This window comes from Plodia interpunctella, chromosome 24 (assembly GCF_027563975.2).
Source record: "Plodia interpunctella isolate USDA-ARS_2022_Savannah chromosome 24, ilPloInte3.2, whole genome shotgun sequence".
Lineage (NCBI taxonomy): Eukaryota > Metazoa > Arthropoda > Insecta > Lepidoptera > Pyralidae > Plodia > Plodia interpunctella.
Genome location: NC_071317.1, coordinates 2486563 through 2512701, shown reverse-complemented (window position 1 = coordinate 2512701; position 26139 = coordinate 2486563). Strand labels below are relative to the sequence as shown.

Sequence of the window (26139 nt, the reverse complement as noted above, 5' to 3'; positions counted from 1 at the left end):
AATATTTTTCGTTTCTCATCCATGTCAACCTCTTAGTGGTGAAAGTTACAAAATTTCTTTTTATTCATCTATGCTGTATAAAAAATCTTCGCTGAACATGTTTCTACATTCAGTTGTTGCATCTCCGCATATCCCAATTATAGTCACTAGTTGATTATTTAGTTCAGTAGAGTGTAAATGACTAGATGGCGGTCGTCGCAAAAGTCATGAAAGATACCTTTTGGGCGACTTGATACACCAGCAGTAACATTAACGAAACCCTCACTAGCTTCCAATTTTATTTGTATAGATTCTACATTTCAATGCGAGCACAAAATGCATTGTATCAATAATATGCAATAGCGTTAATAAACAGATTTTGGATTACAACTTTACCAAAACATGTGTTTTACTCAGTCTTGCGTGTTATCTTAGTGTGAATCGAATTTTGTTTAATATGAAGCTGCAACAAATATTTCTATGCTTGATATCATAATCGATTCTGTTGACCAACCAACCAACGTGACGACGTATCATTGTTTCAATGCATCTGTGTCTGGGGATGTATCTTAGATACATGAACATTATGTAGGAATTAATGAAATAATTTTAAATAAGAGTAATTTATTTACAGTTACACACAACACAATCTACATAGACAACTGTGCATTGTATACTACACGGTAAAAACTGTGTCAATTAGAAATTGCGATAGCACCTTCAATTAGAAGTGGAAGAGACGGAAAATATCAAGTCGGTCAGTTTTGTTGGCATTTCTTTCTGAATTCACAACTGGTGTTGCTGTAATAATACTGCAAGCGTGACGTGTGAGCACTCGGCCAGTTCTGCGCAGGCGGCGCCCGCACCACCACGCATCGCGATCCATTCGCCTCGCGACCGATTCTTATCAACCTTCGACTCAAAAACACCAAATATCTAGTGCATTCCTTTCAGTCCTTAACCTTTATTCCCTATTTTATTTCGTGATAGTTATCAATCAATTAGGTAAGCAATGGTTTCCGGTGCTCGTACTATATTATCGTCGATTTCACTTTCCGATATGCGCTGTAATTCGAAAATTGTCTGTTACATTAGCTCATTGTGGACCCCTCTGTTCGCGTATTGCAATCGTTATTGGTCTAACTGTCCGTCCATTGTGCCGTGAATCTCCATTTCAACCTCTGATACTTCGTCGAATGTTCCTTTATGTTTTAGAGTTTTTATTGTACTGTTTAAAGTCATAAACTTCTTTGTTTAGTCGTGTTTTTGTAATGTGTTCAATATTTTTTTGTTGACAGCAATTAGCTTGAAGAGAAATGTATTTGGCCATAATTTGTTTACCATTAACAGACAAAATTTGAAAGAATGCATGTGGCTGAATAATTATGGTATGTGCTTAAGTATTCGTAAACTTCTAATCACTATTTACATAAGGTGTTTTGTTGTCGTCACAATAGCATTTTTGTTGCCGGCATTCGACTACCTTTCCTACACAGACCGATATTTATAAATGAAATATCGTGACTGCGGTGTAAACCTTTTTACACATTGTGGGCATTTATGGGCAATGATTTGTATCTAACTTGTCACACAATCGGCCTATTATTGTTCGTAATTGGATCAAATTTAATCTAATCTTTCCAATAACGTCTAATAATATCTCCATTACATCTGTGTAGACTTGAATCCTAGTTATTTCGGAAACAAGGTTGTTGGGTATTGCGTATTTGGCAAAATTTTGAATGAATAAAATCTTGCAATATCTACAAAATACAGACAGCGTTATTTGTCTTATCCTTTAGTGGTTATTTCTACTCAGTATTTACGATAGTAGGTTCAAAATTGTAGTAATTACGATTTCACGAAAAGACCTCACGAAAAATCTCAAAGGTATTTTTTATTACCGGTTTTTTGGTCTTGTGTGAGAATAAATGAGTTTTATAATGTCATAGATTTTCTCCTAGTTTCTTCATTGACAAATGTCGTTTGTTGAATTTCAATAAGATTGCGATAACTGTATTTAATTTGCTGCTGATTTGCTTACAATGCCAGTGGCGTGATTCATACTATTGGTAAAATTATGTTACCTCCGCCTATGTTCTTAGCTTAGTATTTTATTAATCAGATGCTCGAATCATACGACTCTTGTTTTCATTTGCAAATGCATAGCAAAAAAATATTAAAAGTTTAAGGCGTATTATAAATAATTAACCTAGTATAGTTAAATTGATTTTGCCAAACAAGCATTTCTTAAATATTTTATTTTTACTTTGATATTGTCTGTTTTTATTTACACACTACTCTGTCAGGACTTAACCAATTTATTTTTATTCCGAAACAGTTACTCATTTGTCTCAAAATAATATCAAAACAATTGAAAGATCTTGATCATGACCCTAAGTTACATTGCTATACCAACATTCTTGTTTGAATTATCTACATGTGCCAAAGTAATTAATATTCTGTCGACGTTTAATTCAATTGAAACATCGAAGAAACTCGTCTCTGTAGAGACACACGGGTCAGTGGTGTCCTGACCTGGGCTTCTTTGTCGTGAAATCGATTATATTTTACTTATTCTTTCGGGAGTAACGCAATCCGTCTGTGCTAATGTGATTACAAAATTGAAATATGAACAAAGTACATTTCAAGAATTTTGTAATTGTACTAAATCTAGTGTAGAATTTTCATTATACGATTCCTACGACACTAGAACATGCGTGTCTCTGTTTTGCACGCAATCAAAATAAATTTGATTCTCGTGTGATATAATGTTAGGTAATTAATTTTATCATCATATTCATTATGAATGGTGTTGTTTTGAACTTTTTATGAAGGTTCTTTTTGGCTTTGATGCATATTTTTTACGCGCAGAGTGTCAGTGTTATTGTTATTTTTTCATAATTTTTTCCACCTTGGTTTGCTATACTTATCTTTACGACTACAACATTCGTATCGACCATGCCATCACGCCACCCGATGTCAGGGGTCAGAGATGCCTTTATTTTATTATCCAAGACCACTTTATCGTGATAGCCGCGTGATACATTTGTTAAACAATTCGCTGATTGTTTTAAGCTCGTATTTATTTATACTAAAGAAAGGTTGACACACCCCTCGGTAGATTCAGCTGATGTTAAGACAATATCGTGTGTCAATATTGGTTCTTATTTACACGCAATAAGAACTGCTATTGAAATGCTATTTTGGTATTTCGTCCCAGTATCGATAATTTTTTTGTGTATATAATAAACACAAATAAATAATACAATTTGTTCATAGATTTCAGTACATTTCCAGTAATTATTTTTTGGAATGCTTTAATATTTTCCTTCTCTGATGCCATGTAAAGATTTTTGTGCCTTTTCAAATGGCTATAGTTACCTTTTAATTTAATGTAGTTATGACTATTATCTACTAACTATGACTTATTCTTCTAAAAGAGAAAAAATACGGGATTATAATTACTAAGAATTGTGTAATGGCTGTTTTTAGATATGTGGTGGCTAAACTCAACAATACCCGGTTTGGTGGAAATTTTATATGTAAACGTCGAAGATACAAAGGACATAAAAATATCGTGCACTAATATCAAGTACCTAGTCGACATGCAATTTCTTTGGTCCTTAATTTCTTCATCTCCCATCTTTCGCGAATCTTTATAGTCACAACTTTCTGAACTTTGTTCAGTTCGTTACTAGTTTTATCTGTCACCAATTAGGTCGTACTTAATAAATTAATGTTAATGTGATAACGGAGTGGTGTTATCTATCACGCACGCATCAAGTTTCTCTAAGCATTTGTACCTACGTATTCTACATCGTCGTGTGGCATTTCGAACGGCTCAGTACTGCTTTGCACGCGGGGCGGAGCGGTCGTGTTTTATGGCGCGCAGATCGGAAATTGTCATCGATCATTTTAATTGCAGTGATAATTGAGAAGGTACTTGGTGGTCTTTCGTCTGTGCTATTTGAATGACTGTCAAAATTAGTGGTATCTGGAATTGGACGGTGGGTGATGCGGTGGTCAGTACAGCCAATTGCACCATGGAAACTATGAGCAATGTTTGGACGGTGGTGGAGCATGTCAGGGTGGCCAGCGGAGCCGCAGAGTTGGCCATCTTCACCGCTTTACTCTACTGGTTCTTTACTTCAAGGTACGGTTATTCGAATGTTGAACGTTTTTTTTCAAAATGATTCATATTATCATTGTCACTAATTTTTTTTTATTTTTTATTAAACCGTAATGTTGGATAGCTTGTACATTGTTCATGCTAAGCTGTGAATTTATCGGATTATTTTTCGTTTTGTTTCATATTCGTGCAAGAATCTGACGATAACTATTTTATTGTTACTTTTTATTGCCTATTGCGTCACATAACCTGATACATTTTTATTCTAGATTTCTTTACTGAATAGGTTATTTATTATATTACTATCCGATTACTACCAAATGTTATTATTATGTATTTACTCCAACTTATACGATGTATTAAAAATATATACTTTTATTGTAAACTTAATTGGCAATGAAATTAAGCCAGCTCCATACAATAAAATAAATAAATAAACTTATTACTAGTAATATTTACATAATATACTAATAAAAATAATAATTTTTAAATATTCTATATTTAAATTAACGTATCGTTGAATCATGAGACGCCGCGTTTAACCGTTAAGCAAAAAAAAACTTTAGGACCGGCTGTCGTTTGTTGGATTCTTTTCTATAAAAGTTACTGAACCTGTTTTGTTTATTTACTTTTTATTCATATAAAGTGAGTTGAACGAAACTGATGTTATACTTAGTCATCGAGCACCATGTAGTCCTTTGTCTTCAGTTTACAAATATATATTTTTTCTTTTCTGATGAGTCATAAAATAACATTAATCATTTAGCAAAGAAATATTTAATCTTTCTTTTGTATTTTATATTTATATATTATATTTTTTCTGTTATTATTATATTGGTAATACTGGTGTCGAATTTTAACTCGCCTGATTCTGATCTGTCAATTCAATTACTGTTGTTTCCTGAATTAAATTCTCTTGAAGATATTTATTTGTCCACGTGCTTCTTGTTTTCACTTGATCATATTATTATGTCTTATAGTAAGGGCCCGATAAGTATTTAATAAATCATGATAATTTTTGTAAGATAATTATCATATCTTTGAAATTGTTGCTTGTTAAATAAAATACACGACACACGTGTTTAATAAATTTAAAAAAATTTCGCCATCATCATCAGGAAGCGAATCTGCTATTTCGAGGCGGCGAAATAAAAAGGCAACAAAAGTTAATAAAAAAAATTATTTGAAAATTGGTTATTCTTTGCTTTTCATATAGACAAAAGCGTAGACTATAAGAAAATTATAATGGTGGAATTGCTACTATAGCAAGAAGTCGTTGTCAGAGAGGAAAAAGAAACTTACGGCCAGAAGGCTACAACACGTGGGTACTAATTAGTAGACTATCCTTTCTACTAACATTATAAATGCGAAAATTTGTGAGGATGTATATACGTGTGTATGTTTGTTTCTCTTTCACGCAAAATCTACTGCACGGAACGTTATGAAATTTGGTACACGGGTAGAATACAACCTGGAATAACACATAGGGTACTTTTTATCTCGAAATTCCCACGGGAGCGAAGTCTGTGTGTAAGTGAAAACAAAATTCTTACCCGACTTTAAATTAATTCAATGCATTCTCGAATTAATTGATACTGTAAAAAACAATTGTAATGATCAGACCAAACGTATAACTAATTTGTCTGCAGTAACATAATATTTTATTAAGAAAAAAATAACCTTTTAAATTTTACTTTCATTTTTTCATCATTTACATATGAAAATATAAAAAATTATACAATGCATAATGATTTGACAAAAAATATACAATGACAAGCTACTATTGATGAGGCATATATGTATGCAAATGCACTTTTGTCATTTCAGAAGCATGTTTTAGATGTTCACGATGAAAAACATAAAAAATATTTGAAAGAGTCCGCGTCACGAAAGCCTAACTACATTCGCTGACAACAACATGGTTGGTCTGTTATTGATAATTCCATACATTGTCATAGTACTTTGGTGGTACAGATCCGCACTATTATGACAGAGATCAACCAATTGCAACTTTTGACTCTGTCTACCCCGCAAGGGATAATGGCATGATACATTATCTGTAAATTTCTTTAAATTAAAACTATAACATTTTTCAACATTTTTTATGATCCACTTTGGTACACGCGTCACGTCAAATGCGCATACGTAGCCGAGTTTACAGTTACGCAATTCCTTTTATGTTGGTTCTTATCCGTTTGTTTGAACTACATACTTGTATATTTTACTGATGACTTTATATTTTCCTCCAAGCTCTTATCGAGCTGAAATATTATTTTTTCGAAAAGAGGAATTATTTTTTCGTTTCTCATACTCGGAAAGTAGTGTATGTTTGATCTGATTGAATAGTGGGTGGGGAAATGGATTTAAAAATAGAATATTTCGTTCATTGTTTTTTTTATAACAAGAATTGTTTTTTTATTTAAAAAAAAACAATTCTAATCAGCCAGTGTGAACTAAAAAAATAGCAAGACGTCCTTCGTACTCGTACATAGATCAACAAAAGGAAAAAAAATCCGGGCTATCCATTGGTGGCTTTCGTTTTCAAATATCTCATACGGAATTCCTTTCGAACCTTGTCTAACAATCTATTAAGAACAGGTATTATTTGTCCAAACATTGGAACCTGATTCTTTTAGGTGAAAATTCATTAATTTTATAAGTATGTCTAAGAATCAGTTTCCAACCACAGTTAAAATTATTTCGCTTGACTCAAATAAATACACCGTGAGAACCCGTCGTTTGTTTTATTATAAATTGTTTTCAATTCAGAAAGGTTTGTTTCCACATAATTATTGAGTAATGTCACGTTAACAATATAATGTTTTATAACAATCATTGCAAATGTTTTATTTTATATTCCGCAGTTCGTATACATTGAGTATTGAGATTTTGCAACAAGTGTATGTATGAGTTAAATAATTACAAGTAATAAGTATAAAGATGTGGATCACAATTACAATAATAATGTAGCATTACAATAATAATGTAAGATTAATACATAATCTTGGTGATACCGATAGTGGCTACTAGTTAGCATATATGAAAATAAACAAACGTTGGTAAAAGACGAAATTCAAGATATTTGGACTAATTAAATAAATAATATATTATGGATAAATCACAAGGATTGAGTTAGCCCTAAATCATGTTCGAGACTTGTGTTATGATGTGCTATATCAAAGATATTTTTGGCAACTTGAATAAAATCTGACAATAAGAAAGAATGACGATAATGAAAACGTCATTACGGTTTTTGACCTGATGATCGAATCCAGACGTTTTCTGTGATCGCCTGGGATGATGGCTACTAAAATTCTGCTGCTTCTCATAAACCACAGATATTGTCAAAATCGTTTTTCTATTCATATTCAAGATTCATCTATAAAGAAAGACTAACCATCTATATTTACACGTCGACTTGGCAGAATATGGTTTGCTTTATCGCAAACATGTACGTATTCATATATACATATCACTTGTGTCTGTACCCGTATTCTTAAATAAAAACTTTATACCTTAGCCTTAGTCTTAACAACAATATTTTGTATTGTTACAGCCGCGTCGCCGACATGTTGGAGGTTGTCGGCGAACGCGTCGGCGGGTGGTGTGGGGGCAGCTCCGACACACATAGCTCGCTGAGACAAGCTGTGAGGGTCCGCCGGCGGCCGCAAACGGTTTACAGCAAGCTGGACGCAGAAATTACGGTCAGTTTAACTTCTACAGTCCAATCCTTACATAGTGTAAATAAAAGTCGCCTTCCACGACTTTTCCAAGCTTTCTTCTGGGTGGATTTTGGCGCAGTTTTCGCTGTTGTCGAAACAATTTATTCCTGAAGGTTTAAACATACATAATAATCGGCCGAAGTCGCTAGTAGGAAATTGGTTGATGGTTTCATTGTATTCTGATTCTGTTTCTCATTCGAGCGACTTTGCAGTTCCTTCTCCAGTTATAAAGCGTCAGGGATCAACATCTTCTACATCAAAACTATTTTCAACTGTCTAAAAGATCTGTTATTTACGGAACGCACGACTTTCAGATTTCAAATGTTCCCCTAGCAAGTTATCCTGCTTAGGAATGTCTGTTTTAATGTCATGACACAAGTGTATTGCCATTCTCACTATGAACGAACTCAAACATATACCTACGCGAATAAATATACATTGCGTAGTTCGTATAAATGAGGCAAAAGCCTCATATATACGAACACGCAATATATGCTGCAAGGAAACATGAAATGTACGTCGAAACTGCCAAGTTTGCCGAACTATTTGTCGGTAATGTGGAGCCGGCGGGCAGGTCACATAATCACGTTTAATCGGTGTGGTGTCAGGACGCTGCTGCTGATGCTGACTAAAGGTCGCGCTATGTCTTTATTGAATCATTACGCTTGTGAGGGTTAATGAGTAATATACATTTTGCGTCAAATTAAAATTCAAAGTTTCAACTTTGGATCATGTAGGAGTACATACATCACTTATTGACGTCAAAATTGTACTTAAAACTAAGTCTACTGCCAACTTCCAAAGCGCAGATGAAGAAGAAGGTGACGTAACATCTTTACCGCGTCCTTTTCTCCAAAGACGTCACATAACATGTGTGGATTTTATAAGGTATTTTGGTTTTATCCAAAATTCTGTTGAATTAATCTGGTGATGATGAGCGGCGAACAAATAGCAGTAGGATGTTAATCAAATTAAAATCTTATTAACACAAGTCTAACACCTTACTGATAGTATTTTTCCGCCACAAAAAGTTGACGTAGGAAGAACCATAATATGCAGTTTGTGTAAGAATAGTATAGAATAAATATTGCATCACTGAAGTGCAAGTTATATCTATTGAATGTCAGTAACATTTGCTGCTATCTCTGGTAATTTTCCCCTTGGACTAATTGCCTCTTTGATTAGCACCTCAGCGCCATTTTTAAATTATATCAGTCTGTTAATATCGTGACCTATATTCTCACAACTTAAATTCTCATTAGTCAAATGTTTCCGACTTTATCATTCTATATTTTGATTGGTTCAACTATTTACGCTTCTTTTTTTGTGAGCAAGGTCATCGATCTTATGGGCAGAGTCTTATTCCAAAAAAACAGTAACCCATATTCAGTTTAAGTGGACAATTTTTAAATTACTGTCTTTTATTTACAATGACATGAGTCCTTACTTATTAATATTATCTTCACCTGTAAACGCGAGAGCTGCCTCTAAATAAATCCCACTTAAAAAAGAAACAATTTTATCAAAGCAACATTTTAAAACAGAAAGAAATTTTAATTAGTTTCCTTTCTACTCTATAGTTACGTGTACAATCGGATGTTATGGTAAATATCCCAGACTTTGTGAAGTCTTCCCCTATCTTGTGTTTGTGATATTGAAAAACATATCACGACAATATGATATTATAACTGGCCTACCCGCTCATTATGTGTGAAGTAACATTCATAGTCACGCCACACCTTCTCGAGGTAATTATGTAACAATATTTTTGACTATTACACAAATTTAGAAATACTATTAAATGTTTCAAAATTTTCATTGTTATGTGTGTTGGACTGATTAATATAATTGAAGTTATTATGCAGGTAGCTATCATTTAGCGTGGTCGTGTTGCATTGGTGCAATCGCACATCACTTTACTCTTCCTGGATCTCTATGCGACAGTTGATAGGAACGAAATTACAACGGATTTGGGTAGTTTCATATAATGTTAAATGTACACCGGTGATGTCAGAATTTGTGTAATCGTCATGCTGATTTCAGTTTTAAATTATAGTGTAAGAATTAGCAAGTATGAAATCTTTTTAATTCATTGTTTAATTCCTTTCTCTGTGTGTATCGAGAGTATCTAATTGTTGACCCATTTCACCTATTTAATTTTGTTTATCTTCACGAGTATACGAGTATGTAGTCTTAAAATCGCTACTTGGTGATTCAATTATGACTATTTCGGGCAGTTTAATTCTGTCTGCTGCACTGCATCTTCCATGCCTTCATTTTGTTAGGAAGCAAAAGACATTGAGCCTATTTTTAAACGATGAATAAGGGCAAACAGACATAATTCTCACAGCGAACCGCAGGCTCCGACGCTCGCTGAAGAAACAACCAGAAAACATTGAAAGATAGAATCGGATATAATTATTTTACTTAATACTTTATATAGAATTAAAGGTAAAAAAAGTATAATTATTTATTAAAAACCATTATGATAAAAGTAGGACTCGTATTAAACGAATAGAAACAATTTATACTACCTTGGCAGAATCGATGTTTCTTCCATTAAAAAGGAAAAAAAATCCCAACAAACTCTCTGTGCTTGACATGGAATTGTCATCGAGTCTGTCCATCATCCTGATTTCAAGATGTCAACCAAAGTTTAGGTTCGGTAACTAAATAAAACGCAGTGATTATATGCATTTCCCTTTTTGATCGTATTTATTTTTGTTATTGAAAAAAAAAACCGTGTGTCCGATCATCCATGTTTTTATTTTTTTACTATTTGAGTTTGATTAGTGATCGATGGCTCACTGTCGAATTGTTTTGGTTGTGCGTGATATGTTTCCTATTGAAATATGTAGTGGTGGGTATGTCTTCATTGTACTCTCTCGACCTCGTATGTTCCCGGTTTCATTTGAATTGTAAAGTCGCGAATCCCGAAAAAAATAACTCTAAAATTTGGAAGATACCGCTGTGCCAAACAGCTGACATGACGTTTTTGTACGATACGGCAGAGTATGGAGTGAATTCCAGGGCGGAACCACTCACCTCACGGTTTCTCTTGTTGTCACTATATTGCGCCTAAGAAAAAAAACGATCAAGTTTTACAAAAAAACAATAAATTTTAATAAGAATATCTGCCAATAACTTGAATTGGTAATAAGCGCCTTTGTTACAATTGCATTTTCTACAATTCTTAAGGACGAATGAAAATTAACATAATCGATATTTACCATGCGTGCGCTTTTTTATATGGAATTGTAAAATATATTTATTTATACTAGATTAAAAACATTTTTTATTGTAAAATTAAATATTTTATATTGGTTACTCACTAATAGTTAACTATATATACTTTTTATTAATACTAGCTACCGACCTAGCCTTGTTTCGCACGTAAACTTTCCTTATATTTTATGAAAAGTGTCGTGTCTGTCTGTATTTACGCAATAAACTAAAAAACGGACGGATTTTTCTCCGGTTTTCATCTATAGACAGCGTGACTCCTGAGGAAGGTTAATAAACAAGCATTAAATTAGCAAATATTTTCTATTGTTTGCCACAGAACCGCAACAACACCCTGTACAGGGTGAAGGAGACTCCGGCGGTGCCAGCTCCACAGCCAGTCACGCGGCCGCCGGCTGGCCTGGCCTGCGCTAGGTGCGCTCCTCTCTCCAGGGTTAGTATCCTTTGATCAGACTTACGATGACGTACCGAGAGAATCGGTATGACCACTTTCGTCGTCACCGGAAAGTCACTCCATATTCTCCTCTCTCACTGGATTCGTCTTCACAGGAATTATATGAGCAATAGTTCCTTTTACGTGTATAATTGTCTATTATATAATTTTGTCGATGGGGCGATACCCGGGATAGGTTCACAATTGGGTATAAAATAATGCATAAAACACCAGATACATATACAGTATACATACATACATACTCGGAATGTTCTGTATTATACTCTATGTATCTGCAAATATGTATTTGCAATCATAGTTTCAAGTTTATGGAGTTTTAAACCAAAATATGATACTTTCTTACTAATACAGTAAGTTTTAAGGTGCTTTTTAATAATATGTATACTTTTTACACTCACGGAACGGATAATACTTTGTTTATTAGCACGACTAATATATTACTTTGTTAATTTTACTATTCTTAACCTTATCTTATATCTTATTCTTAACCCCCAATACATAAGTAACCCTTTTACTCGTAACACTCAAATTATTAATCAATTTTGATTTTTTTTAAAGGTAGGTACGTACGTACGTTTGAAAGGTAGGTACGTACGTACGTTTGAAAGGTATGTACGTACGTTTCGTTTAACACAGATTGTGAGTTTATAATGTTTTTAAAATATATTTCTACTATAAAAAAAGTATGTTTAAATGTCTCTATTTTTACGGCTAAAAATAAAATATGTCCGTCATCATTAATAACGATGTTTATCTATATTTCCATGTTCTATTAAATTTGTTGATAAACTAGGTATATGTAGGTACATACATAATTCTTAGCAAAATATTAGATAACCTCAAATAAAGTATGTGAAAAATGTCAATGTTAAGTCATTTATATATTTTATGCGCAGTTTTTATCTTTGTTTAGAATTTTGGTTATTAAATGTAGGATACAAGAATATCAGAGCAGTCTGTGGCGCAATATTAAATATATTCTACATTTAATATATCCATTTAATGTATCCTACATTTATACATATATGCGCCACAGACTGCTCTTTGTATCTTTTTATCACAAAATACACAGGAAATAAATATTGAACATATTTTAATCAATAACATATTGACATGTATTTACTTTTATATTCATATTTTTATTCACTGCTATAATTTTGGCGAGAAATAGAAGTGGTTGGAAACAAAGAGGGGAGACTTTTGCCCAGCAGTGGGACCTGAGAGCTACATAAAAAAAAATGCAGTATTCAAAGTTTTTACGTCTATTTTCCAAAATAAGTGTGTTGTGTTTTTGGTGACACCTCCTGCTTCTAATGATTACATTTAAATACTTTTACGACTACCTACCGCCATACAGTATTCGTATCGTATTATATCGATCATTTGTTTCTCATTTGTGTCTGCCATACGAGTGTTATAGCCACGTGACGTATGCTCGCTAGGAAAGTAGGTGTGCCGAATACCAGTCGTTCGCTGGGTGGTTTGGTACTCAAATACACCGCCCGGTACATCTGATACTAGGCGGCAAAATGGTTTATACTGACCACATAAACATAGGCTAGATCTAGGTCCATCGGTTTGGTGGTTTTCTCTGTAACTAGGCTCTTTGATTTATAGACCCAGGATAGACCCAGGAGCTCGATTCTCACGCAATCGAAGTGTTGCGTCCATTCATTCGTTCATTAATTTTCTCAAAATTTAAACGTCATATGCGATTGAACTGTGTTGAACCTTTAAAAAAAATCAGTAAAATTTGAGCTTCTTCGATTGAGTGAGAATTGGATGCCTTCATTGATCATGACTGGGAAGTTCAGCGTAACGACTACATCAAAATGCTTTTGTGGTATCTAATATCAAAATCTAGTGTATTGTATGTAATTTATTGTGACAATGAATAGTTCCACTTGATTTGGCTCATGTCAATAAAATATAAAAACTCATTATGTATGTTACCGTATCATGACAGTTTTGTGATTCTAAAAATAGACGATTGGTCTGGGAGTGTAAGAAAATTATAGAACGTACCAGCTACATCTCTTTCCGTGCTGATTGCATTGCATTAGTCCTCCAAGGCTTGCTGGGGATTCCTCTCGTAGACAATGGGCTACCTGTCATTATTTCACCAAAAAACCCCGTCATGTAGCTACTTTAGCCTTCAGGTTTCGCAGACTATGATATTGAAATGTGAGTACACTTTCGAAATCACTTCAAGGATGATGAAATTGACGAAATCATAATTAAAGACGTGATATAGTGTCTCTATTTACTTACAAATTACTAGGAATGCTTTCGATTAATTAGGTTAAACACTTTTTAAGAATATATTTAGCTTCAACTAAAAAGGAGACGCTGACTGATAAGGTGACGGCTGACACACATTTTTAATGTTAATGAGAATTAATCGGAGAGTGATTCACGTCAGCTATACATCGCCCGCCGCCAGTCCAAGTCATTGCCTAGGTTTTCCTTGCGTTGATATTAAACTCAAATAATCACAAAGCGAAAAGACTGCGATCTTGCACGATGTATAAAGTTTTTGAAAATCTCTTGAAATATATAATAACAACATGGCAACATAACATGGTTTATTATCTCCTTCTAGAGGTATATGTGTTGATGATTCTTTGCGTGTCAATGGCAAATCCCACAAAAGCGCTACACCACTGGTTACTAAATCCTTTCTTGCCAGAACCGACCCCTTCCATGGCTTCATGGGAAGCTGCCATCAAGTCAGCCCGAGTACAAGTGTTTAGGCATTCGGGACTGACGAGCAAATGAGCTATTGAGTGCGGGGATATGTGTTGATAATTTAAATTAAATACGAAAATACGTCTATAATGGATAATTATACTCGTAACAGTGCACAATTGTAATGGTCATGATCTCTGCACTTAAAATAATGAGATCATCCCAAACATTTTGTCCGTTGTGGTGATACCGGTATCTTGCTGCTAAAATTACATCATAAAGGCACCTTGTTTTGTCTACTATCGTTTTTTGGCAAATGAAACCTTATCTCACAGTCGTCGGGTGAAAGAAGAGGCTCTATCTCGATTACTCCCAGCATTCCACCCTTTCACCCAGTCCCACGGGTAAAACAATTGGGAATAATATGCCAAGTATAAAGAACTTTCTTGGCTCAAATGAATCGAAGAGGGTCCAATAGTATATTTAAATACCCTATTGGTTATTTCGGCGAACTGAGAACGGCACTATTAGTCCGAAAGGAAATATGATGTTCCACGTAAATGGCTTCCCGATCAATAATATCCAGCAAATTCATTATTTCCTTCACTAAAAGTATGTTGTTTTAAAAGATAATCAACAAATACATATTCAACTTCAACTCTCATCTTCGCATGTTTTAGCCTTATTCTCAGCCGCGACGGCTCGAGGTACTTATACGTAAAATATCTTTGAATTCTGATTATTATGCTGTGACTTTAAGACTCGCTGCCAGCCTGACGTCACTACTATCAAGGTCCCTTAATCGCTCTATTCTAGGGCGGAAACCACGCGCCACAAGCAGTGCTTTATTGTACTATTACATATTGATGTCTTTGTCTGCGCACTCTCCTTGCACGTGGCGTTATCAGTGTCATCGTACAGTTCAACTACTCTTGTCTTTTGTTTCGTCACTATTAAAAATGTTATTGTTTTCAACACTTTGTTTCTTTTATGTTTTATTGATTGCTTTTTTAATTATTATCATAATTTAAATATTTGCTCCACGTGGCATTTACATATTACATAGCCCTTATATTATTATTAATTCAAGTGCGATTGACCTCAATCTTGGCTGATAGAAAGCAAATATTATGTCTTCAATTAATCTATATTTGTGAAACATAGCAGTAAGTTTTTCTTTCCTATGAAAGAATACTAGTTCTAGTACAGAACATTTTTTGCAATCTGACTGGCGATGGTAATTCCCGAGATTTGATACGTTATCAAAGACCAAAATATATTCAGCTTTTTTATGTCAAATTATTATGTAGGCATTATTTTTTTACTAGATTCCCATAAGATTTTATTTACAATCCTGTATTATCTGATCTCGATTCGTAAAGACATCAGTTATTGTTAAACTCTTTAAAGTTTGAGTGGAATGAGACCTTATTCTCAGAGTACAGCAACTTGATTTATAGCTTTAAGACAATAGTTCGGCTGAATATTTGTAACATTTGTATGGAAACCACCTCGATAAGATTTCCTCTTGCAGATCAGTGGGAAATTAGCATATTAATTTTGTGTATTAAAAGTTTTGCATGCGTACTTTAAAAGTAAGATACGTAAAGTCAAGTTGGCTTGCAAGGAACACAAATATTGCGGCACTAGGGGCGAATTTGAAATGAATTTAGGTTGTTGTTTGAATGGTAAGGTTGATGTGATATTGACTGTATTGATGATTTTGATACTGAACCGATTTTCCATCGGTTTTAATGCAAATGCAATTGATCATTCTCTCTCGCTTCCTACGTCTAGACTCGTTACTCTCTACATACACGGTCGCTTATGTGTACTCCTGATATTGCTCCTTCGAGTTTCAACAAAATTCAGAACCAGGATGATAACCTCAGAGCAGAAACAATACAAAAGTTCAGACAGACATTGTCCGAAGACGGAAATCCTAACACCAAAGCATTCTAATTCTCAATTGCTAATTCAAGAACAGTTACGTCGACTGGCTATTTCGTACAATGACCTTTGCTCAAGGCACTTTACGGACTTAGCTTAGGCTTGGCAGCATCCTTTTTGTGACCTTCCGAAACTTCAGATTTGTCTAGGCTATCACCGTATACTATGGAATATAATAATACTCCTAGGTTCCTTAATCTTGTCGAAGCAAAGAAAACTTCGTGCATCTTACCAAATGGTGTAATATCAATTTTTGGTAAATTGGTATTACACCATTTGGTAAGATACCTTACCGATTAGTGCATCTTACCAAATCATGGCTCACTTGTTGTCCTCCCTGCGTGCTACCTGCACTCTCTTCTTGTTCTTTGCGTGTCGATGGCAAATCTATATCCCAATCCCAACTAATAAATTCGAAAGTAAGTTTGTTACCTCTTAATGCATTATCTAATGGACCGATTGTTATAAAATTTGGTACACCTGGAATAACATTCCCACGGGAGTAGCTAGTACTAGCTGCGCCCCGGGGATATCGCTATATCCCCGGGGCGCAGCTAGTACGCTATATCGGAGAATAAATATGTTCTTGCCAGAATCGAGCCACTTCGATGCACCTGCACACTAATGGAACTATACAGGGCCAGGTCCAAGCATCATACGATGCCACAGATAATCTCATATCAGTAGCGTGAATTGCGTCGTATTGGTCCTCTCCTCACAAATTATGCCGAGTCAACATACTGAGAAGATAGTTCCAATCATTGATCTGTACTAGTGCAAGCATCCGGGAACAACAGTTTATTCGCATTAATACGGTAACAGCATTCATTATCATTAATTTACGGGTTTTAACACTCTTGCTACTTGCGCATTTCGCTATTTTGTTTATCGAAAACTTATATATCTGCAATGTGCGATTTTTAACCCAATGCCATCATAACACTTGAACATTTATGGCCATAATTGAATAATGTGTTATTGAACATTTGTTTGTTCTTCAATAGACGCTATACTAGCGTCTATTGAAGAACAAATATGCTAAAAATGATTTTGTCGTCGAGGCTGTTAGGAAATAGTTATTTTTATTTTAAAAGTACTTAAGCACATTAACTCGCCCATGAGGAATGGTAAAGTACGACTCCCTATTAGGCACGATTCGCACTCGGCCCGTTTATTTTCACATTTCAAAACAAAATTCACGTGTTCACGCACGTTGTTACCACATAATACACGATTTAACAGAGATGCAGTAGGTATGCTCTGTTGTTGTCTTCTGAATAACAAGAAAAATATTTTAACCTAATGATCGATTCTCTTTTTAAAATCTCATCTGTAGTTGTAGTATTATGCTAACAAAGATTTCGACTTTTTCTTCAATTTGTCCCTGGTCTTGTTAACTCTGGCCATTTTAGTAGGAATTTGTTTTTAATTCAGGAGTTAGCCAATATCGCTCACTTTTATTAAGGCTCATTGTGTACTTTGTTTATATGCTTTCGACGTCAAGTCTAGTCAAGATTTTGTTTGTCCCCATGTCTCGACCTAGCATTTACGTACGTTATGGAAATGGAAGATTTTAGACAATGTTTTTTTTAATATAGTAGAGGTCAGGGACTCGGGTTTAAAGATATTTTTAGAAGTAGACAAGCTGTTACGTAAGTTACGTACGTACGTTGGAGCAACGAGATCAGCTGATCTGTAATGGGTATCATGGTCAAATTAGTGCTATTTTTAGACAGCTTCTGTTGATACCGGTAGATGTTGAACAGGAATACATTCACGTTATATGATCCAGAAAATCTGTGATCATTAAAGTTCTTTCTAATTTTATCATACTCAATGACAAACTCATACTGCTGTATTACGCCTGCGCCGACCGCCTCCTACCCGCTTCGGAATTTATTGAAATAGAAAACAAAAACGAAGTTATTATTGAAATTAGCAAAAAATACTAGGAATATCGAAAGTCTTTTTAATGAATTTGACCGAAAGTTTATCTGACTTCGTAATCTGAGATATACTTGAGGTAATAATCTAAAAAAGGTGTTAATTTTGAAGACAGTCAACACTGAAGATAATAAGGACTATTATCAAGACAATTTGAATTCTACGTCACACCTGCTCGTCAATTTGATTGCAGTGTTCTCGCAATTTATTAGTTTTATTGCTCATTTTGCATTGAATTTACGTTTATTGAGTTTTAAAAAGTTGGATCAGACAAACATGAAAATATTGTAATGATAAAACCAAACAGAGATAAAGTACTTACAATAATTCCCCAATATTTAAAACTTGACAATGACTTGGAATTTTCGCGTGAAACCAAGAACTTTTGTATACAAATATGGTTTGCGGCTTTGCTTTTACACAACGCTCATTACCCATTTGCACTTGCGGTCGAGTGCGTGTACATTGCTGGCTTTGTCTCGTGCTAAGTCTAAGCTTGCAATGAAACAAAGAAACGTACGTTGATTGACCGTAACGTTGGTCCAATATGTAACTTTATGAGTCACGGGTCGTCGATATAGCTATCTGGCAACCTTCGGACGTGACATCCTTCGTCTCATGCGCACATCCTTTCCTATTTATTTACATAGGATAAACATGTTATCCTTTCGAGAAAATGGATTTAAAAAATTTACTTGTGGTAAATGTTTTCTTAGGCTTGTATTGTCTCTTAAAAATTCCGCCATTACAATATCTAAGACCAATCTCGCTGTATGGTAGTTTTTGTGGACTTGCTTCCTGTGAACGAAAACATCGCAAGGGTACCTACTCACTACTTGATTTGTATGCAATAGAGAAGGCAATGACAAACCACTCTATTCCTATTGCCAAGGAAGTCTGACCGTCAGCAGAAAGTAGGTAGTCTTAGAAGTCATATCGTACCTTCCGGCAACTTAATTAAATCTGGCACCAGTGTAAGCAACTCACACTCAGTAAGAAAGAGCCTCCAAATTATTAAGTGCAAGCAAACAGGCACCCGGTCCTAATGAGTAGTAGTCACCGCAGCCTATATGGACACCTGCAACACCAGGAATGTCGCCGTATCGACCATGAACGAATACTATGACGTCATTTCAAAAATGAATCATTTTCTCTCCACCCATCACGCAAACCTGATAAATATGTAAATGTATATTTACTTGTACATACCTTTATCTGAAAACCTGAGAATAGGTCAAGAACGCGATCAGCATTCGTAACACGAGCTGCAGTGCAACCTTGCTGCAGTCGCACTCGGTTTTCCCTTACATCTACTACAATAGGAAAACTCGGACTACGGCCTTTTGTGATGCGATATTAATCCATCAGTGTCAGATCTAGTACATTCATCAAATATTAATTATTTGGAAGTGGAGGCAGCTCCACGGAGATATTTTCTGGGTGGAGCAGTCTCCACCATCATTTTAGATCCATTCATCATTTCAGAATTAAATATCCCAACTAATATTATACGTACGAAAGTATGTTTGTTTGTGAAATCTTCATAACAATCGGCCCAGTAGGGACCGAAATTTGGTACACGGGTAGCAAATAACCTGAAATAACACATAGGGTACTTTTTATCCCGAAATTCCCACGGGAGCTGGGCCGATTGTTATGAAATTTGGTACACGGGTAGCAAATAACCTGAAATAACACAGGGTACTTTTTATCCCGAAATTCCCACGGTAGCGAAGGTATTGGGCGCAGCTTGTTTGACATAATTTGCATATTTATTCTAACAATAATATTTGATGTGCATCTGGAGTCATTACTCATAATCCTGATATTGAAATTTCTTAACTTGGTCTATTATGAACGACTAGACTTTTGCTGGTGACGTGGATAATTTTAGTTTTATTGGCGTATATTTCTAAAACTATTTCTTTTACTACGTAGTACATTAATTTGCCCAAAATGGAAAGATTGCTGTTACTGTCACGTTGGAGTCCATGATGGTTGATTATCATTTTATAGACCCTGCTGTCATTCCAGAATTCTGTCAATTCCGCTATATTTTTTGCGTTCTACGTCCATTTTCTCTTACAGCTTTCAGGAATCTAAGTAATGTTTAACAACGGAATTATACCATGTAAGAATGTATTATCATATCGATATAATACATATGTCAATACTTTTCTGACTATTGTGTAGCCTGATCTTCTGTTTTTCATGCCATCATTCTCTTGAAGTCCTACAGTCAACCACAAGCCAAGTTACCATATCTTCAACCACCCTTACATACTTATCTATGTCATGATTGTTAATTGCGAATCAACATTGATTTTGAATAAGTTTATTTACTGTTGATTGTACTTATCAATATGAAATTGTTATTTGTATTTCATGATACAAAACTGTAATATTCTTTGAACTTTGAACAATCAGTTCAAGGACATAAAAAATTTATCACCGCAAATAATCGCAATTTTAATCGATTTCCTCTTAACGAATTCATTATGCAATAGTGTTTAGATTGTTCTTTTTATGGCTGTTTTGTTTCTTCACCTTCATTTGAAGTTTTGTCCTTATCATACACCCCACCCACAGAATCTTCCAACCTTCTGATCGGATCACCTGGATGTATATGATATATAATGTTAGAATTGTCTTAGATGAACATGTTAGATTTGTCATGTTGGTATCCCTCAGAAAAATATTCAACAGTTTCAAATTCGGATAGGTATAGCATATTGAAAAGGGACAGAAGTATGTAACATGATGACGAGGAAGCGCGCGCGGTGGTAGTTTTGTCATTTGTCAGTTAGATGTTACAAAATATACTCCGCGGGTACCTATAATATTTTTTTTTCTCTTTCAAAATAATTTTGAGATAGCTACAATTAAGTCGTTGCTTTTATTGCGCTATTTAATAAAGTTTATAAATAAAGCGAGATATTACACAGATAATGGGTACGAAAGTACACATGGATATCATTATAAAGGCAAAGTTTTTATTTTCGACCTTCCACCTAAAACATTCGATATTGGAATTCTTAGCACAAGTTTAAATGTCGCGAACGATAACGCGCTTCCCTGATACTGAGCCATCATAAGAGACCACACGCATATTTTAAGTATGGTCTCATGCTGATTGCAGTTTTTTTATTTCACCATTTGACCATTTTTTTAAATTAATAATTCCGAGTGCACTTGACTTTTATCTACCCTATTTGATGGGAAGCGAAGTTGTGGTGTAGCTAGGGTGCTATTAGCAAGTTCAAAAAATACCTCTTCATATTGCTCTTGATCCCTAATTAGTAATATTCCATATAATATAATAATAATAAATATCCATTTATATACAAATGCACGAATAATATTAATAACCATCATACGTTGATCGATCCTAGTGAAGGCATAGGTATCTTGAAGATTTACTTTCTAGAATTTATTTACGTCGTCTGTACCTTGGAATCGGTATCTCAATATCAGTTTACTTGTTTCCACTATACTAGTTTTTATAACTTATCACGACAACAGTCGTTAAAGTTAAATCATCTTGTTTTTGTTTTATTTATTCAAGTGTTTTACTTTATTTTCATCTGTGCAAATGTTCCATTCTATATTACATTCGTTTGCGATTACGTTTCGTCTAATGTCATCGTTACTTGTAACTACATCAAAATTTTGTTTACTAAAATAACCTCACAATAATATACAAGCTATATAGCACGTTTATTGACAAGCGTCCATTCACATGCTCTTGATAAACAGCAATGGACTTACTTGTTCCAAATTTAAACTGCGGCCGCGGTGGCGTGACTCGCGCCAGCCAATCGAAAGGCGGCGCCTGCGCGGCTAGTACGACGACCTCTAGTAACAACCATAATCGACTCATCTGCATAGACTGAATCGATCGATTGTGCTGCAGAATGTGGCAAATGATGGGTTAGTAAACATATGTTATTTCTGGAATTGTATCTGTAGTTGGATTTCTTGTAGAAAGCATCTGAAGTTTTTATCAAAAACACTTATAAGACGTTGAATGTAATTGTTAAAAATCTAGGACTAATGAAAGTATTGTGTTTCGTATCTTGAAAGCTTAGATTTGAAAGTGCACGAAAATTACTTCTGAAATGTTGAGGTACTTACGAAATTTCATTTCATATAGGTAGGTTTTACGATGACGAATACTGAATTAGAAACACGTGCTGCTAACATTGTAACAGAATAAATATAAACACATCGCCATGATACTATTGCGATGCGTTGAGTGTGTACGGTGAACCACACATCGTCATTAGCAAATTCACTTCAAATCTTATTACCAACGCATAAAGATCTTCAAAGGGTAGCTTATCATGTAGTTGACTGTGGTTGTCTTGTAGTAAATTGTTACTTTCATGAAGCGATCACTTTCTACTAGTTACTTGAAATGTCTAAGCTTTCTCCTGGACATGAGTTTTATCATTGTTAGTGTAAAAATTGAAGTCTAGTTTATTATTTATTTGTCTATTGTTTTGATAGATATAGGCAAAAGATAAATTTTAGAGTTGAGTGACAATTGGGAAGCTTTGATTTTAGTTGACTATCAGTTCAAGTAAAACTGGTTCTCCTTATTTGTCCATTATATATATGTATAGTATGTATAGTATAGCGATATTATGATTCAAAATATTATATTCAAAATCTCGTGCATATGTTTATATTCTACACGTGATTATTGATTTATGTTTTATTTCAACAAATATTCCTATCTCAAAGTACGAGTGTTACATTGTTTGAATATAGATTGTTTATAATGATAATTTATTATACGCCAAATTGTAAGTCTGTTTCAAGTGTCAGTTTCTGGATTCTCTTAGAATTACGATTGCATGAAACACTTCAATGAATGCAAACGTGTATGACTTGTTGTGATAAAAATCGCATTTGTAATATGATTAATAAATTGATATATAGATGTAGATATAGTTAGAGCAAAACTACATTTACATACAATACAAATAGTACTTACTGATATATAAGAATTAGTTTATTTATATGATCTTCTTAATATCAAAATACTTTCCCACGTCTTTGTAAAAATTATCGTGGCTGAACGTGACATTGCCGCTATGTACATTAAAAATAAACACTTATTTCTAGACGCAACTGTCCCTTTCTTCCATTGGGGCGCTAACATTCTTCATCTCGTTCTTAAGAGTCATAAACATTCGTAGTCTTGGTGTTCATTACTTTTTTATACTCATCTTTGAGTGTCATGATCTAATGCCTATTTCTATACAATCACCGTTAGGTTTTCACTGCCACGACCAAGTTGTGGAATGGCGTAAACAGTTATATTATATGTGATGCTCATATTTGTTATTTTATTCACCGTCTCTCACTTCGTAGTCTCGACCGTGAACCTCGGAAAGGCGAAATAACTAATATTAACTTAACTATTAACTTCTTGGTATAGACTTCTTGTATTTCGCTAATGATCAATTTGGCATCACATTCTGCAAAATTATCTTTATCTTGTGTTTTTCTTTATTAAAATTAGTATTTTAACCTGTAACCCGAATTATCTTTACAAAAAACGATTTCTTTTAACATGTTTTCAGCACAAAGTCTAAATATGCTTTGTATATTCGAACGATCTTTATTATAATTGAAGTCTTCCAATTTATGAATCTTTAATCCTTCGATAAATCCAATGCGTGTTTGCAAAATGGCTTCCGCGTTTTAACATGGGCCTTGGACATGACATTGAATATCGAATGTGTGTCGAAGCTATTGGCAGAATCCGACCATGCTACTTTAACAGGTTTTCATAATGAATTTTTTGCAGTTGTGTCTGGCCTAATAGCATCAATCTATATTCCCGCAGGTGTCGTGTAAGGGGACTGACAAAAATAGCTCGTGGCGAGGAGTAGCGACTCGTAGTCTATATTATGTGGTGAATATGAGAAAATCCGTTCATCGGGAGAGGATTTTTATAGGCTGTAAAGCAGATCTGCTTTAGTTTATAAAATATCAATAGTATTCATTATGAAGAATTTGTCTGAGTCTTTCTGCTTTCGGGGGCCTATCATTTGTTCTTATTCTTAGTTGTGAAGTTTGTTTTGTGCTAATATTAGTACTATTTTTAACCTTGGTTTTATTTACAAAATTTGCAAATATTAAATTAATCTCAGACTATTAAATATCAAAGTGAGATTTAACTACTTCCGTTTGAGTATATTTCAAAAACATTTAGGGCGTGGCCGCAAGGTTGATTGATCTATTTTTTTGGCAACTATTTTCTGTTACGCAATTACTACTGTTGATAGTTATCACCTTTTTAGTCATTTACAGTTATAAATGACTAAAAAGCTGTATATTCTATACGATTTGTACATTTTTCTCTATTAGTTGGCAGTCTGTCGTGTTTTTCAAGATACGTCAGTCAATGTTGTTGCCATCTATTATATTGTAGATGTATTTGAAAATCGAACGATCTGCAGAAAAATTACATCTTAATTTATTGCACGAGAAAAACGAAATGGCAGATGGACCTTGCGTATTCATCCAATTATATATCTGTAAACGTTTTAACATCATCACCCATTGTAATGTCTATAGGAACGAATCAATCCATGACTCACCTTGCCCAAACTGTTCCTCCTCCTGCTCCATAGAAGACCCGAATGAAGCCGCAATTGCTGTGGCTACGTACTATTCTAAATTAATATAATTTGTCTGCTATTTCGACTCGAAAAGAAGTGGTTAGACATTCTGTCTACGGTTACGACACTAACCATAAATATGGATAAGGAGGACTGCCATAATCACGCACACAATGCCGTTTACGACAATATAAAAGCAAATATATCAGTGACCTTAACGTGCCTTTAATCACGGAAGATTCGAAATAAATAATATTTTTTGGCATAGCATTTAGCATTGCAAAATTGTACTATAATGATATTATACTTGTCCGCAGGAGTCATGGCAAGATCCAAAAGCGACGGACACGGGCAGCGTGATCAACATCCTGAACATCGGCAAGCAGACTTTTGCCAATGGTGGCGTGGTCTCCCGCTACCTGTGCGACGTAGCGCAGTGCTGCAACCTGAGGACCTTCCACTACAAGGACCTAGTTCCTGACGTAAGTGGTCTGACTTTCATTAGACAGATCAACATTCGATGACCTATACAAGATACTAAAGAACTCTTCGTGTTTCATACGAGTATGGGTTAGCATAATTTTCACATTGTATCAAATAAACGACTTTTCTATCGCGATTTCGAAGATACTTCTATTCTATAAGAAAAATATTTCATCGTATCAATTGAATTGTTTTTTTTTGTTACTATTTTATGTACTTGCCAGTCTGCTACTAAGTACCTCTTCTCTCACGGATCTACTAGAGATCTCTTTTGAAATAAATAGCACATTTGTACTCATTTTTACCATGTGATCTTTCATTATTATGTGTGCATAAATAGATTTCTTTTTCTCTCCAGGTAATAAAAGACGAGCATCTGAAGCAAGCGGTAGACGACATGACACAAGAAGATATCAACAAGTTATACGCCAACAACCAATATGTCGGCGGCGGCGACAGCGAGTACGCGGCCCGCTTCCAGTCTGCCAGGAGGAGGATCGAGGCCAGAGCCGTCAAGATTGTCCAGGACATCAGCTCGGCCATGTCCAACGGAGTGCTCAAGTCAGTACCAGCTTATATACTTTATAAACCAACTACATAACGCCAATAGAGGCAGTTTATCAATCGATTAAAATATATTGTGTTCTGCTTATGTGTCTTGTGTATTTATAGTTAATTGACGACCTCGGTGGCGCAGTGGTAAAGTGCTTGCCTCTGAAACAAGGGGTTCCGGGTTCGATCCGAGATCGGGTCATGATGGAAAATGATCTTTTTCTGATTGACCCTGGTCTTGGATGTTTATCTATATGTATTTGTTATACAATATAGTATCGTTGAGTTAGCATCCCATAACACAAGTCTCGAACTTATTTTGGGCCTAGCTCGATTTGTGTTACATGTCCTATTTAT

General features: G+C 34.7%; 1 protein-coding gene across 3 annotated transcripts in view; it reads left to right on the top strand.

The window, feature by feature from the left end:
- mino (minotaur) overlaps positions 1-26139 on the top strand; it is a 47959-nt gene that overhangs the window by 10227 nt on the left and 11593 nt on the right. The window contains exons 1-6 of one of the 3 annotated variants that reach the window (XM_053763433.1): positions 831-984; positions 3908-4135; positions 7668-7815; positions 11396-11509; positions 25065-25229; positions 25589-25791. In XM_053763433.1, coding sequence (XP_053619408.1) covers positions 3954-4135; positions 7668-7815; positions 11396-11509; positions 25065-25229; positions 25589-25791 — 812 coding nt within the window. In that variant the 5' untranslated portion in view covers positions 831-984; positions 3908-3953. Of the gene's footprint in view, positions 1-829; positions 985-3907; positions 4136-7667; positions 7816-11395; positions 11510-25064; positions 25230-25588; positions 25792-26139 lie in introns of those variants that run through there. The other 2 variants (XM_053763435.2, XM_053763434.1) reach the window with 2 other exon arrangements.